At 36.0% G+C, this 15,998-nt stretch overlaps 1 protein-coding gene across 2 annotated transcripts in view; it reads left to right on the top strand.

Annotated features, from left to right (window-relative positions):
- NGLY1 (N-glycanase 1) overlaps positions 1–15,998 on the top strand; it is a 50,486-nt gene that overhangs the window by 24,679 nt on the left and 9,809 nt on the right. For both annotated transcript variants that reach the window (XM_058553953.1, XM_058553962.1), the window contains exons 5-9: positions 5,770–5,992; positions 8,116–8,237; positions 9,218–9,363; positions 11,021–11,131; positions 12,409–12,573. In XM_058553953.1, the coding sequence (XP_058409936.1) occupies positions 5,770–5,992; positions 8,116–8,237; positions 9,218–9,363; positions 11,021–11,131; positions 12,409–12,573 (767 nt within the window). The remainder of the gene's footprint in view (positions 1–5,769; positions 5,993–8,115; positions 8,238–9,217; positions 9,364–11,020; positions 11,132–12,408; positions 12,574–15,998) is intronic.

Below are 15,998 nucleotides of genomic sequence, written 5' to 3'. Positions count from 1 at the left end.
ATTTCTCCTTCACTTTCGAAGGATAATATCACTGAGATATACAATTCTAGGTTGGTGAGGTTTTTTCTTTCAACAGCACTTTGAATATTTCCCTCCACCCTCTTCTTGCCTGCATTATTTGTGACGAGAAGTCTGCTGTAATTCCTATCCTTATTCCTCTTTAGGTAAGGTTTCCCCCAAACACACCCCAGCCCCATCCACCATCGCCACCTTCATTCAAGATTTTCTCTTTGTTTTTGGGTTTTTTTCAGTTTGAATATATCATGCCTAGGTGTAGCTTTTTGGTATTTGTCCTGGTTGGTGTTTTCTGAGCTTCCTAGATCTGTGATTTGGTGTCTCATTAATTTTGGAAAATTCTTGGCCATTATTCCTTCAAATATTTCTTCTACTCCTTTCTCTCTTTTCCTTCTGGGATTCCAAAATGAAGGTATTCTGTTTTACCTTCATGTATCTCTTGTGCCTCAGTTTCCCACAGTTTTTAGATATTCTGGTCCATTTTTAAATTCTCCCATAGTTCTTAGATGTTCTTTTTTTTTTTATTCTTTTTTTTCTCTTTGATTTTCGGTTTGGGAGGTTTCTATGGACCCATCTTCAAGTTCACTGATTCTTTCCTTGGCTGGGTCCAGTCTACTGACGAGCCCATGAAAGGTATTCATTTCTGTTACAATGTTTTTGATTTCTAACATGTTCCTTTAAATTTTTTTTTTTTAGAGTTTCCATCACTCTGCTTACATTATCCACCTGTCTTGTATGTTGTCTACTTTTTTCATTAGGGTCCCTAACATAATAATTATTATTTTAAATTCCCTGTTGTTCTGATGTTTATTCTATCTCTTTAGACTGTTTTTTTTTTTTTTTTTTTTTTTTTCGCCTTTTAGCATGCCTTGTAATTTTTTGATAAAAGTTGGACATGATGTATTGGGTAATAGGAGCTGAGGTAAACAAGCCTTTTGTGTAAGGTTTTACATTCATTAACTAGGAGTTGGACCATGTTTAGTGTTTGCTGTAGCTGTCAGAGGCTTCAGATTCCCCTGGTGTTCTTATCATCTCCCCTGTTGTCTTTGGGCTTCCCAAAGAACTCGTCCTTAGATAGAGTCTGCATTCTCCATATCTTTTAGTTGTGATCCACAGTTGTTATACTGGAGCTCTGTTGGTATGGTGGTGAGGCATGCTAGGGGGGAGGCATTTTATAATCTCATGATTAAATCTCAGTGTTTCGTGGGCATGTATCCACCTCAGGCCTGTGGCCTTCACAAGTCTTTCTTAACTCTTTTCCCCCATAGGTGAGATAGAAAGCTAGAGAGGGCTGGAGTCAGGGAAATGCCCTTTCCCCACTTCAGATAAGACTCTGGTAAAATCTTTCTCCCTGGAGGGTAGGCCTTAATTGTGGAGAGCACTCTGGTGTTCTTGACAATTCTTACTCTTCCCCTCTCCTTCCCAGAGCCATGAGGGGATCTTTTTTGGTTCTTCATCATGAGAACCTGGTGGGATTCTTGGAGGGAAAACCCACAAAAGTGTTAGCGACCCCTCCCAAGATTGTGTTTCTCACTCGCAAACTAGTCCATATTCAGCCTCCAGCATTTTGTCAAAATTACCATGTAAGTGTTTCTACCAGTTTATGGCTCCAGTGACTTCTGCTCCGTGTTTCAAATCTTGGCTGTGATTCTCTACATTTGGCCGAGATTCTCTATTTGGCCATTTTTCCTGATTTCAGGGTGATGATTCACCCTGTGAACTCAGTTCTCTGATGGGTCCAAGAAAAGTCAGTGATTTTTGGTTTGTTCAGCTTTTTATTGTTGGAAGGATGGGAATGACAACTTCTTAGCTCTTTACATGTCAGAGCTGAAACTGGAAGTCCCTCTGAGGGATTAACTGTGTGTCTCTTTCCCTTTTTTAACCATTTAATGACTTTTCACATATGTCATTTGGATATTTTGCTATTCCTTGTGTTTTGGTGGGTTTTTATATGGTGTCATTTCCTTGTATTTGATGACTGGTCTGGGCTTTAGACTTAATTCAGCTACAGATTTGTTGTGAGACCTTGAGACAGTTCTTCATCTTCTTGGATTAACAGGGGTTTTTTATTTGTAAAGTAAGAATGCTTATTAATATGTGTTCACAAAGGTCCTGTCCACTTTAAAGTACTATGGTCCTTTATACGATGCCTGACATAAATGCCTGTTCAACAGGTACTTACTGAACATGTTCTGTGTGTGAGTCATTGGGCCTGAGCCCTGCAGGGGAAACAGCCCTGTCCCCACTGACATTTGCCCTGGCATTTTTTTCCTTCTAATTATAAAAGTAATACATGTTTTATATAGAAAGTTTGGAAAATAGGGGAATGATAAGCCATCCGTAACTTCATCACATCAGAGTATGACTTATAAGATTCACATATACAGTAGTCCTATACATACGCCTTATCCACAGCGGATGAGTTCCAAGACCCTGAGTAGATGCCTGAAACTGTGGATAGTACCAAACCTTAGATACATACTGTGTTTTTTCCTATACTACATACCTGTGATAAAGTTTAATTTATAAATTAGGCACAGTAAGAGATTAACAACAATAACTAATAATAAGTTTGGCTTTGGGGCCATTATTAAGTAAAATAAGGGTTACTTGAACACAAGCGTTGTGATACCACAACAGTTCATCTGTTAACCCAGACCACTACTAAGTGATTAAAGGGCAGGTAGTGTATACAGTGTGGATACGCTGGACAAAGGGATGATTCACATCCTGGGTGGGATGGAGCAGGATGGTGTGACATTTCATCATGCTACTCAGGATGGCAAACAATTTAAAACTTATGAATTGTTTATTTCTGGAATTTTCCATTTAGTATTTTCAGACCATGACTGACTGTGGGTAACTGAAACTGTGGAAGGCGAGACTGCGGATAACGGGAGGACTACTACATATTCTTTCGCACTTAAAAATAGAAGGGGCTGGCCTTGTGGCGTAGTGGTTAAGTTCCCATGCTCCACTTTAGTGGCCCGGGGTTCATGGGTTCAGATCCTGGGCGTGGACCTACACATTGCTCATCAAGCCATGCTGTGGCGGTGTCCCACATACAAAATAGAGGAAAATTGGCACAGATGTTAGCTCAGGGACACTTGTCCTCAAGCAAAAAGAGGAAAATTGATAACACTTGTTAGCTCAGGGCCAATCTTCCTCACCAAAAAAAAAAAAAGAAGAAGAAAGAAACAATAAAAATAAGTAAATAATTGTATGAGGCTTGCTTGCTTGTTTAGTCCTTCCCTCATTCATTCAAATATTTAGTGAGCACCTGTTGTGCAGCACGCACAGCCCTAGGTGTTGAGGATACAGCAGTGACCAAAACAAAGTCCCTGCTATCATGGGGTTAGACACACACAAAAAAACCCCAAGTACTCAAATATGGCAGGTAGTGATAAGTGCCAGGAAGACACACAAGTTAGGATAACAGAATAGAAAGGGACTAGGAAGAATCCTGTTTGGTATAGGGTTGTCAAGAAAGACTTCTCTGGAGAGCAGTGATTTTCCTTTCAGGTAGAGGGCATTGGCATCTGCAAAGGCCCTCTGGGGTGGGAGTGAGCTGGGCATGTTTAAGGGATGGCAGGGAGCGCATTGTGGCTGTAGCAGAATGAATAAAACAGAAAGAGGTCAAGAGACGTATAGGGGGTATGTTAGTTTCCTGTGGCTGCTATAACACAAACCTGGTGACTTAAAACAACAGAAACTTATTCTCTCATGAAGTCAGAGTCCATAAGCACTATCACTATGCTGAAATCAAGATGTCGACAGGGCCACATCCCGCTGGAGGCTCTGGGGAGAATCTTTTCCTTGCCTCTTCCAGCTTCTAGTGGCTATCTGCGATCTTTGGCTTGTGGCTTCATCACTCCAGTCGTCAAGGCCAGCATCTTCAAATCTCTTTCTGCTCTGCCTTCACATCACCTTCTCTGTGTGTGTAAAATTTCCTTCTACTTTCCTTTTTTAAGGATATATGTGATTGCGTTTAAGGTCTACCCAGATAATCCAGGATAATCTCCTCATCTCAAAATCCTTAACTTCATCATACCTGCAAAGACCGTTTTTTTTTGTGGGTTTTTTTTGCCACATATGGTAACATTCACAGGCTCCATGAGTTAGAATGTAGATATCTTTTGGGGGGCATTTTTTAGCCTACCACAGCGGGCCAGCTGAAAGAACAAGAGTAGAGACTTTGAATTGCATTCTGAATGAGATGGAAACCCATTGGAGGGTTTTGAGTGACATAATCTACCTTACATCTTTAAAAAGATCACTCTGGCTGCTGTAGGGACTCAAAGAGGATGGCATTGCTGTATTTCTAACAGTTCATTTTAATCTAGCATTCAAGAATATCTTCTTGTTGGAAAACTTTCATATTATACAGGAAAAGCTAAACTCTCTCTGCCAATCAGTCCTACTCCTCTTCCTTAGATAACAGCTCTTACCATGTGATGTGTTCCTTTTCGTATCTTTTCCTATGTGTTTATACTATACCCGTAAATAGTCATCTATAAAAATAGTTTAAGTTGTGTGAGTTTACATAAAATTTTTATCATTCCATGTATCTTCAGCTCCTTGATGGTTTTCATTTACTAACATGTCTTAAAAATCTTTTTAGCTCTCCATAGTGTTCTATAATATGCATGTACAATTATTTATACAGTTGCCTATTGAAGGACATTGAGATTGTTTACCATTTTTCTCTATTCTAAATGCTATACCACAGTTTTGAATATGGTCAAGAGAGATCTTTTTATTTGATAAAGTGAATATAACGTTATATGTCATGCTTACTTACTGAGGTTGTTATGTACAATATGGGCATGGTTATGTTTTTGTGTGTTTTGTGGTGAATATCCATGGATGGATTGTATTGTATGGTTGAAGCAGTAATAGAAAAGCTACGTACGTCTCCTGCTCTTGGATGAAATCCAGGCATTTGTGACAACATGGATGGACATTGAGGGTATTATGCAAAGTGAAGTAAGTCAGAGGGAGAAGGTCAAATACCGTATGATTTCCCTCATTAAGTAGTAGATAATAACAACAACAAACACATAGAGACAGAGATTGGATTGGTGGTTACCAGAGGGGAAGGGGGGAGGGAGGAGGGTGAAAGGGATCATTCGGCACAAGTGTGTGGTGATGGGTTGTAATTAGAATTTGGGTCGTGAACATGATGTAATCTATGCAGAAATAGAAGTATAATGATGTACACCTGAAATTTATACAATGTTATAAACCAATGTCACTGCAATAAACAAAAAATAAAAAAAAGAAAAAAAAAGAAAAGCTAATAGGATGATTTTTAAAGTGTCTGGAATTCTGTGATTTTGTGATTGTTTCATATTTACTTGTATATATACTTGATAACAAATTTAATATAGTTATTTTAAAATATTTTTCAAAATCAGACTTATTTTCTTACCTCCCATGTGTTTCGGGATCAATTCCAAACTGACCATAGTTGCGTGAGAGGTGGTTGTGTTCAGCTCTCTTGTTAATGTGTAATGTCAGTTAGAGCCCAGAGTGGTAAACCTCCCACTGTCTACACGTGCAGTGTATTATGTCATTGTATTTCAGCCTGGTTCTCAATATACTGACAGTTCTTTCTTGCATCATATTTGTGAAAACCTTTAGATCATCTAATATTTTCATGTATTTCAGCTCCATACTTGAAAATAAAATGTGTGGATATTTTTAGTTTTCATCAGCTTTAGATCTTAACTTGGTTCCGTTTGAACTTCTCAGGTACTAATGTAAGTGAAGAGGATTTTCTTTTGCTGGAGCTTTTACACTGGTTTAAGGAAGAATTTTTTCAATGGGTGAATGACATTTTGTGCAGCAAATGTGGTGGCCAGACTAAGTCTAGAGGTGAATCATTATTCCCCAATGAGGATGAGCTGAAGTGGGGTGCGAACAGAGTAGAAGATCATTACTGTGATGCATGCCAGTTCAGCAATCGATTCCCAAGGTGCGTATCCACTGGACAGTAGAGTCAGAGTAATCTCTTAATGGACTGGTTAGAAGAGAATTTTTATTAAATGAACTTTTTATCTTCATTTTAATTATTAGAAATATATTCCTCTAGGACAGGGGTTGGCAAGCTATTTTTGTAAATAAAGTTTTGTTGAACACATCCATGCTGATTCATTTACTTATGGTCTGCAACTGTTTTCACATTACAGTGGGAGAGTTGAATACTGGTGACAGAGACCGTATGACCTGCAAAGTCTAAATTATTTACTGTCTTTACAGGAAAAGTTTGTTGACTCTTGCTGTAGAATATAAATTGAGTATAGTCCTAGCACATTTAACACTGTAAATCTTGTATTCTTCTTTTAATATATTAATTTTTAAACTTTAATAATAACACTTGATAGCACATAAAAATACTAACAACATATTATAATAATACCAATAATTATGATAGTAAATACAATGCTGTACTTCAAATAATCATCAGCTGGTAATATGGAAGGTAGAAGCATAGTATATAGTACCATCATATTATTTTCTTTTTAGCGACAGACATTTGTTTTAATTAGATGCCTCCCCAGCCCAACCTAACCTACCCTCATATCTCTAAATTCTAAACTAAAGAAATTTGAACTTTTCGATTAACATTTTCCATCCTTTAATTTACAAACCTCTTATTAGCTTTTCTTAATTGGCAATACTTATAAAGTTTGGTTGTACCTTCAGGCAAGAAAAGATACCAAGTTTTTGAAATACCTAATTTTTGGAGCTTAGGGACTCAGTTCTGTGCTAACTAGGAATCAGCCCTATGGTATACAGAATATAGGATCAACAGAATCCAATATCCAATAATTATCTAAAATTAGTGCAAGTTATCTCTTCATTCAGTATACATTTGTACAGGTACTTTGCAAAGATTTGAAGCTAAAAATATATATAATTAAATCCCTCTCCTTTATAAACTCTAGGCAGTTGGATGTAAACTGATAATGCAATGTAGAGGGTCATAGGCTAACAAAGATATTTTTACAAAGTGTTAATCTTTTCCTTTCTAATCATTTGCTTGTTTTACTGTTAGCTGTTCTCTGTGTAGGTTTAGGATGATGAACACTTAGTTAGGGGCTAAGCTGGTTGTTCAACTTGGCACAAGTAGTATATAGAAGATGAAGGCATAGATACTCTAATTCCACTGCTATTACTTCTTAATGTAAATTTACAACTTGTTTTAATTACTTAATTACCTAAGTTATAAATTCATTTAACTTAGCTTAAGCAAGAGCATCTGCTTAAGACAAACATGTCTAGCAGAGCCAGTTCATTCATGCAACTGTTTCCTTCCTTCCTTCCTTCCCTCCTTCCCAAGCTCATGGCCCACATCTCTGCTCAGCTGGGGCATTTTTCCTGCTTAGCTTTATCAGCTCAAATCCTTCTCAACACAATATGCAGGATTTGGTGTTCTTCAGTTTTATGGTAATTTTATAATTGGAATAAGTCTTAAAGATTGTTGCAAACATCTTTCAAAAAACAACTTCCAAATTAGCAAGCATCTTTAAGTAGTTCAGAAGAATAAAATTTCAATCAAAATGATCATTGGAAAGAAAAATAGTATTTTAAGTAAAATTGAGTTCAGCTAAGCTTTAAAATCTCTATTGAGTAGTTTGTTAAAGTTGTTTACCTTTTAAATACAGGGAGCTAATTATACCACTTGTTAGAGTAATACTAATGGTTAAAGCAGATTTCATAAAGAATCTCTGCCTGTCCAAATCCTGTCTGTCCTTCAAGGCCTGGTTCAAATACAAGCTCTCCTCTCCAACCACTCTCCCCTAGCACTAAATCTGACCTGCTGTGTGGTTTGTATCACATTCTGCCATGTATTAAAGTTAATTTGTGTTAATTCCTTCTCTCTCTTAGGACTCTAAACTCCTTGAAGGCTATACTAGTTTACTCATTTTCACCCAAGATTCTAACACAATGCCTCATATATTCTAGGCTCTTTAATCATTATTTAAGAATAAGACATTAAGAAATATTATTTTTTAGCACAGGGGTAATATAAATTCCTTAAATTCTTGATTTCGATAATGAATCAAAGCTTTTTTGGTTGTTATTTTAAACCAGGTATAATAACCCCGAGAAGCTTTTGGAAACAAGATGTGGACGGTGTGGCGAGTGGGCCAATTGTTTTACACTGTGCTGCCGAGCCTTAGGGTTTGAAGCTCGCTATGTTTGGGATTACACAGGTACAGACATGCTTTGAGCAGAGTAGTGGGGCTTTGCAGACTTAAGGATCTGGGTTTACAGTCTAGGCCTGTCATTTTTTGTTCCTTTCTGGCCTTGTCAGTCTGAACTCCATTTGCCTTCGGTAAAATAACAAGAGTAGCAACCTCGCAGGGTTTTTGTGGGGATCACAAGACTTTTTTAGGACACCTAGTGTTTTGCCTGGTACCTTGCACTGTAAGCATTCTTTTATTAACAATTTACCATGATCTTTTTAGTAATGCTGTTTCTATATGTATAAGAACATGTGTAATAATATGCTATAGAAATCTTCATTTTTATAGGGATTAGCATAAAAGATTTAGTAATTTTAAATCTTAATAGACAAAAAAATGTAATAAAAGCCACGTGAAAATTATATTGTCCTTATTTAGAAATGACTCGTTATCTGTATGCTAAAAAGTTCTTTTCCTTGTTCTTAGATTTTTACTCGTGTTTCTGTTGTTTTTTTAGAAAAAATGAAACCTTCCCTTACTAATTATTGTTGTCTTACAATCAAATATAGAACATCCATAATCAGAGATCCTCTGTTAGACCTCTTGCTGGTTCTGGGTCTTAAAGGTTGAGAGACAGCAGTTTCAAAAGTGGCATTAACTCCTTCACATTGGCAAACTAAGCCCTGTTGTTGATGCTATTGTTCAATATGTTTACCTTATTAGAGTTATAGCTCACATTATTTTTAATTAAGCCTAAAACTGACTGCATTAAAGGAGATTATCCAAAAACGTTTTTAAGAATTTCAGAGAGAGAGAGAAAACAAGTGTTCTCGAGTATTGTGTGCCACAAGATGCTCAGTCTTATTAACTAAAATTTAGAATATTACAAATTATTGTGTGATTCTTATCCTAGGAGTTTGTGTATAGTTATTGGAAGTCATTCTGGTTTTATAAACTTAACTTTTCTTTTCTTTTTTCTGTTGCTTCCTTGTCTCTCACTGGAGTAGACCATGTCTGGACGGAAGTCTTTTCTCCTTCTCAGCAGCGGTGGCTGCACTGTGATGCATGTGAAGCTGTCTGTGACAAACCACTCCTTTATGAAATAGGGTGGGGCAAGAAGCTTTCCTATGTCATAGCATTTTCTAAAGATGAGGTAGGGCATAAGAGAAAAAAATTTTTTCTAAGAATAAAATATAATAAATTTTCCCCTTTTTTGACAGCTTTTGAAGGCATAATTGACATACAATAAGCAGTATGTATTTAAAGTTTACAATTTAATAAATGTTGTCATTTGTATACTCCTATGAAGTCATCTCTGTAATCACAACAGTGAACATATCCACTATCCCTGGAAGTTTCCTCATGTCCGTTTGTTATCCTGCCTTCTTGCACCTCTCCAGGCAACCACAGATCTGCTTTCTGTGACTATAGATTAATCTGTATTTCTAGAGTTTTACATAAATGGGATCATACAATATATACTCTTAGGTGGAGGAGAGGGATCTGGTTTCTTTTACTCAGCATAATTATTTTGAGATTCATGCATGTGTTTTCATGTATGAATAGTTTTTTCTTTTTATTGCTGAGTAGTATTCCATTGTATGGATGTACCATAGTTTGTTTATTCATTCACCTGTTGATGGACATTTGGGTACTTTCCAGTTTTCTACTATTTCAAATAAAACTGCTATAAACATTCAGGCACAGGTCTTTGTATGGGCATATACTTTCTTTTCTCTTTGGTAAATGCCTAGAAGTGGAATGACTAGATTATATGGCAGGTGTATGTTTAACTTTTTAAGAAACTGCTAAACTATTTTACATTCTCACCAGCAGTGTATAAGAGTTCCCAGTTTCTCCATATCCATGCTAACACTTAGTATGGTCTGACTTTTAAATTTAAGCCCTTTAAATAGATGTATGTGTAGTGGTATCTCATTGTGGTTTTCATTTGCATTTCCCTGATGACAAATAATACAGAGCATCTTTTTATGTGCTTGTTTACCATCCGTATGTCCTCTTCACCCATTTTTTTCCTAATTGGATTGTTCCTTTTCTTACTCTTGTGTTTTGAGGGTTCTTTATATATTCCGGATACAAGTCCTTTTTCAGATATATACTTTGCAAAGATTTTTTTCCGTCTATGTCTTGTCTTTTCATTCTCTTAGTGAGTTTGAAGAGGAGAAATTGATGAGGTCCAGTTTATCAATTTGTTCTTTTATGGATCATGCTTTTTGATGCTGTATCTAAGAAATTTTTGCCAAGCCCAAGCCACAATGATTTTCTCCTACATTTTCTTTTAGAAGTTTTATAGTTTTAGTTTTACATTTGGTTCTGTGATCCATGTTGAGTGAATTTTTGTATATAGTCCAATGTGTAGATTGAAATACATTATTTTGCATATGGGCAATGAATTGTTCTAGCACTATTTGCTGAAAAGATTATCCTTTCTCCATTGAATTGTCTTTGCACCTTTGTCAAAAACCAGATCTATAATATGAATTTAATATAATAAATATGTGAGAGTTTTTATTTATTGAATTTTGTGAAATCAGCTTTGTAGATAAGTTTTAAAAAGCTAAATGTTCTGAAAATTTCATCTTCTCATCACAGTCTTTTTTGGAAGTGTACCTGTTAGAAAATGAATAAAAAGTACATTCTCTTCTTGTGGATTTTTTTCCCACAGTTTAAAAAATTTTAAAGGATAGCATTTTTAAAATTCTACTTAAGAATTACATACATTCTAGGTAGTTATCAAATTAAGGTTGGTGGTTGTAATCTTGTTAAATACTTGTATTCTGTAATTTGAGGTGGTTGATGTCACTTGGCGATATTCTTGTAAACATGAAGAGGTAATCTCCAGAAGAACTAAGGTTAAAGAAGACTTACTTCGAGAAACTATTAATGGACTTAATAAGCAGGTAAGTGATGGGCATTTGTCATTTTTGAGAGTACATTTCAAATTTTTATAAAATCAAGACTAGCCCATTTTTAACCCATTGAAATTCTTAAAGTAATAACATTATTTTGCAAGCAAAAAATATTTTAATATGTTAAATGCCTTTTTGTTCATTGAAAATTTTGAGGACTCATTGTCACATCCCAAAGTTCAGTGAAACAGAATTTCAATATATGTAATACTTGACATAAAAAGTATGTTGTCTTATTTATCAAAGTAATTGTGTCTTGAATATAGTTACACACACACTTGTCTAAGTTTGGAATTTTCTAAAACAAGGCACAGGAAATTGATAACAATGACTACTTCTGAGAAGAGAAACTGGAGGTCCAAGAGGGAAGATTCTGTTTTTATTTTATAGCCCTCTGATAGTATTGAAATTTTTTACTATGTACATGTGTGGAGTTTTTTGTTTGTTTGTTTGTTTGTTTTTCATAGTTTAAAAAACAAACTAATTTTGCTTCTGGCAGGCAGTTAGAATAGGGTGGATCACCTTAATCCAATCAGAGTCAAGGTGAGGTTTCAGTCTGTTTGGAATTTCATCTTACTTCTAATGTGTGGCCCTTCAGAGATCCTAGGCTGAAAACCTGGAGTATTTACTAGAGCTCCTCACCTTGGAATGCTGTGAACTCCAAGTTATTTACACCCCAGCACTGTGATTCTGCTAAAAATTCTGCTCTGTTTTTCAGCACTTTAACCTCCATTTTGTGCTTGGCTTCTCAGCCTCTCCTCCTTACCCACTTATAATTGGCAAATGCCTGGAAGGGAAAAGAGGTGCAGTATGTTCTGTTCACCTCAATTCATTTCTTTTCTTGGATCTTAGCCTCTTCAGTTCTGGCTACCTTGGTAGCTTCCTGTTGCATTCAAACAGGTGTTTGTATATGTGTGTCTTTGTGTCTTTTTTCCCCTGCTTTTCTCAGCAGGACAGTTGCTCTGACACAAGCTAGTCTATCATAGCCAGAAACAGAAGATGCTACCCCCATTTTAACTCTAGGGCAGTGAAGGTCATGGACAGTTGGGTATGGCTGTTGAATGATTTCTTAACATAAAATTCGTAAAATTATTCTAAGTTTCCACAGTGTCCTTTTTATTTTCCAAATAATTATATGTATGAAAATAAAGTTGGTTACTTCTTTGAAGATTTGTTAAAACACAAATGTTTTGAGTATATTCTTACTTAGAGATGGACCTCTGCATTCCGCTAATCTCAATGACTTTTTTTTTAAACACGAATTACAGAGGCAAATATCTTTGTCAGAAAACAGAAGAAAAGAACTTCTCCAGAGGATAATTGTGGAGCTTGTTGAGTTTATATCTCCCAAAACCCCTAAACCTGGAGAACTTGGTGGAAGAATATCTGGGTCTGTGGCTTGGAGAGTAGCCCGAGGTGAAATGGGTCTAGAGGTATTTATTTCATTATAGCATGATAATCTTCTCACTTTCCTGCTTCCTATACTGTGCTCTTTACTTACAGGAAAATGCATCGGCCATGACCTTTCAATTAACTTTTCAAAGTAATTGTTAAAAAATATAAACATTTGAAGAGAACCAATAGTTGATTGACGTAGTATAGTCACATACAAGAGTTAACAAAGCATTTTAAAATGGGATTTTTCTACTTTTTACCTTATGTAAATTTTTAGTGCAGTATAACTTACTGAAGTACATACAGAAAAATGCACAAGTTATAAGTGTACAGCTTGACAAATTTTTACAAATTGAGCCCTACCCTGTAACCACCAACCAGAATAAGAAATAGACCACCAGAACCTCAGAAACAACCGTGAGTTCACTTCCAGTCATTGCCTCCCACCCCTAAGAGTAGCCATTATCCTGGTTTTCACATCGTAGATTAGTTTTGCCTGTTATTGTGCTTTATGTAAATGCAATTGTATAGTGTGTACTCTTCTGTGAATGGTTTCTTCCTCTCAACTTTTTTAGTGAGGTTCATACTTGTTGCATGTTTACGGTATGTTTATTCTTGTTGCTGTGTAATATTCCATTGAGTGAATATATTGCAATTTATCCGTGTCACTATTGATGGGTATTTGAGTTGTTTCTGGGTTTTAGCTGTTGAAAATTGTGCTGCTGTGAACACTCATATACGTGTTTTCAGTGAATATATTTATGCATTTCAGATGAGTATATACGTAGGAGTCGCTTGCTAGGTAATAGAGTATGAGTATGGTCAGCTTTAGTAGATACTGCCAAACAGTTTTCCAAAGTAGTTGTGCCAGTTTACACTCACCAACAGTGTATGAGATTTTTTTCACATCTTTGCCTACAGTTGGTATTATCTATCTTTTTCATTTTAGCAGTTCTGGTGGTAGATAGTAGTATTATAGTGTGATTTTAATTTGCATTTTGTTGATGACTAATGAAGTTGAATGCCTCTTGTTTAAACTTTTGGATACCCTCTTTTGTGAAGTGCCTCTTCAAGTCCTTCAAAATAAGATTTTAATGCATTTAAAAGAGCCCAGTTTTACCTTTTTTTTGTTTTTTGTTTTTCCATATGAAAACTTTATAAAGTACAGTGGGAAAAGTAATAGAACCTGGGTAATTCAGCTGATGGTGTTTATTTCTTGTTATATTCTTGCATACATCTGGTATTGGCTAGAAATTGTTGTTGGTGTGATTACTATTGTTAAACTTATTTTAAGATATTATCACTTGATTAATCTTCCAAAATTAAATAATGAACAGTGGAAGTATAATTTTTTTTTTTTTAAAGATTTTATTTATTTACTTTTCCCCCAAAGCCCCAGCAGATAGTTGTCTGTCATAGCTGCACATCCTTCTAGTTGCTGTATGTGGGACGCGGCCTCAGCATGGCTGGAGAAGCGGTGCGTCGGTGCACGCCCGGGATCCGAACCCGGGCCGCCAGCAGCAGAGCGCGCGCACTTAACCGCTAAGCCACGGGGCCGGCCCGGAAGTATAATTTTTATAGTTAGGGGCAAGGTAAAAAGCAATGTGCTCTGTAATGGACATAGAGAAAGTACAATAAACTGTCCCTTGCCCCTAGGGAACTTACAGTTGACTCACTAGAAAGTATTTAATATAAATGTCTAAGAAGATATGTAATAAAAAATGTTTGAAAGGAAAATAATCCATCACAGTATCAATATCACACAGTTGGAAACAAATTGAAGTTTTATATCTACTTTTTCTCAATTTGCCGTTGTTGTAACTCATTTCTCTAATAAAGGAATATGTCCAAAAGCAGTGAATTATTCCTGATAAACTTTATGTTTGCTTTTTAACTTATCTCATCAACTTTAGCAGGCAGTTGGAAGTGTTGGTTCAGCCATAGAATTACAAGATCTAAATTCAACAAATAATTCAAATCACTGCTGATGCAGTGCAAGTTACAAGTATAAATCTAAATGAAGCACATTTAAAAGAGCTAATTTAATTCACAGCTGTGTTCAATTTAAAACATGGGTATTATTTAGGTCTTCATTTCTTTTTCTTTTTATGGATATGTGTGCTTCCTCTTGCATGGCATATAAATTGATTCAACTTTAAAAATATGAATTGGGTCATATGCCCAAATTGTTTTCCCTTTTGAAAATTTTTTAAATTTCTCAATTACTGGAGACCATACTAGGGCCATGGATTTAAAAAATCATTTTCGGGCCAGCCCCGTGGCTTAGCGGTTAAGTGCGCGTGCTCCGCTGCTGGCGGCCTGGGTTCGATCCCGGGCGCGCACCGACACACCGCTTCTCCGGCCATGCTGAGGCTGTGTCCCACATACAGCAACTAGAAGGATGTGCAGCTATGACATACAACTATCTACTGGGGCTTTGGGGGAAAAAAACAAATAAATGAAATTAAAAAAATAAATGGGCCGGCCCGGTGGCTTGGCGGTTAGGTGCGCGCGCTCCGCTGCTGGCGGCCCGGGTTCGGATCCCAGGCGTGCACCGACGCACCGCTTCTCCGGCCATGCTGAGGCCGCGTCCCACGTGCAGCAGCTGGAGGGATGTGCAGCTATGACATACAACTATCTGCTGGGGCTTTGGGGGAAAAAGAAATAAATAAAATCTTAAAAAATAAATAAATAAATAAATAAATATAAAAAAAATAAAAAATCATTTTCTTCTTTAGAAATAGATGTTTATTTGAAAATTAAATTCAAAAATGTCAGTCATAAAAAATTACACAACTATCCCTAGAAATCATTTGGAAAAAGAAGGAAACATTGGTGATATCATTCCAGAAAGAAAGTTTTATCTTAGATTAAGAAGATTTTATGAAATATGAATGTTATTCTTACTACAGATTGTTCAGTTGCATACATGATATGTCCAGTAACATATATTTTTTCTTGTCCCTTTGGTAATTAGTTATCCTTTGTAATATAGTAGATAATGCTACTTTAAAATTTTAATTCCATTTGGTTTATGTCAGTGCTCTGACATATCTTTGATAAAGTAGAGAAGAAAAGAATTGGGAAGTACTGTTACATGCTTTTTTCAAGTGTAGTATACTAATTCATAATTGTAAAATAAATTTCTAAAAATAACAAACTGCTTTTTTTTATCTTTTGGCGGTAATAATGACAGATACTACTAGGAAATTATCTTCTTGTTTATACATTTATAAATATTTTTCTGTCTCTAAGATGTTTTATATTCTGCATGTTGATTCTTGTACATTAGAAGTTTTTATATTGTTTAATACCTAGTACCCAATGTTTAACAAAAAAAGCATTGCCTACTACCCTGATTGTTTAGTAAATACTGTGGTAAGAAGTTGACACAGACTAGAGTGGTGGTTCTCAACAGTAGATAATTTTGCCTTCCAGGGGACATTTGGCAGTCACTGGAGAC

Source organism: Diceros bicornis, chromosome 2, assembly GCF_020826845.1.
Source record: "Diceros bicornis minor isolate mBicDic1 chromosome 2, mDicBic1.mat.cur, whole genome shotgun sequence".
Lineage (NCBI taxonomy): Eukaryota > Metazoa > Chordata > Mammalia > Perissodactyla > Rhinocerotidae > Diceros > Diceros bicornis.
This window is presented reverse-complemented; position numbering and strand designations above follow the sequence as displayed.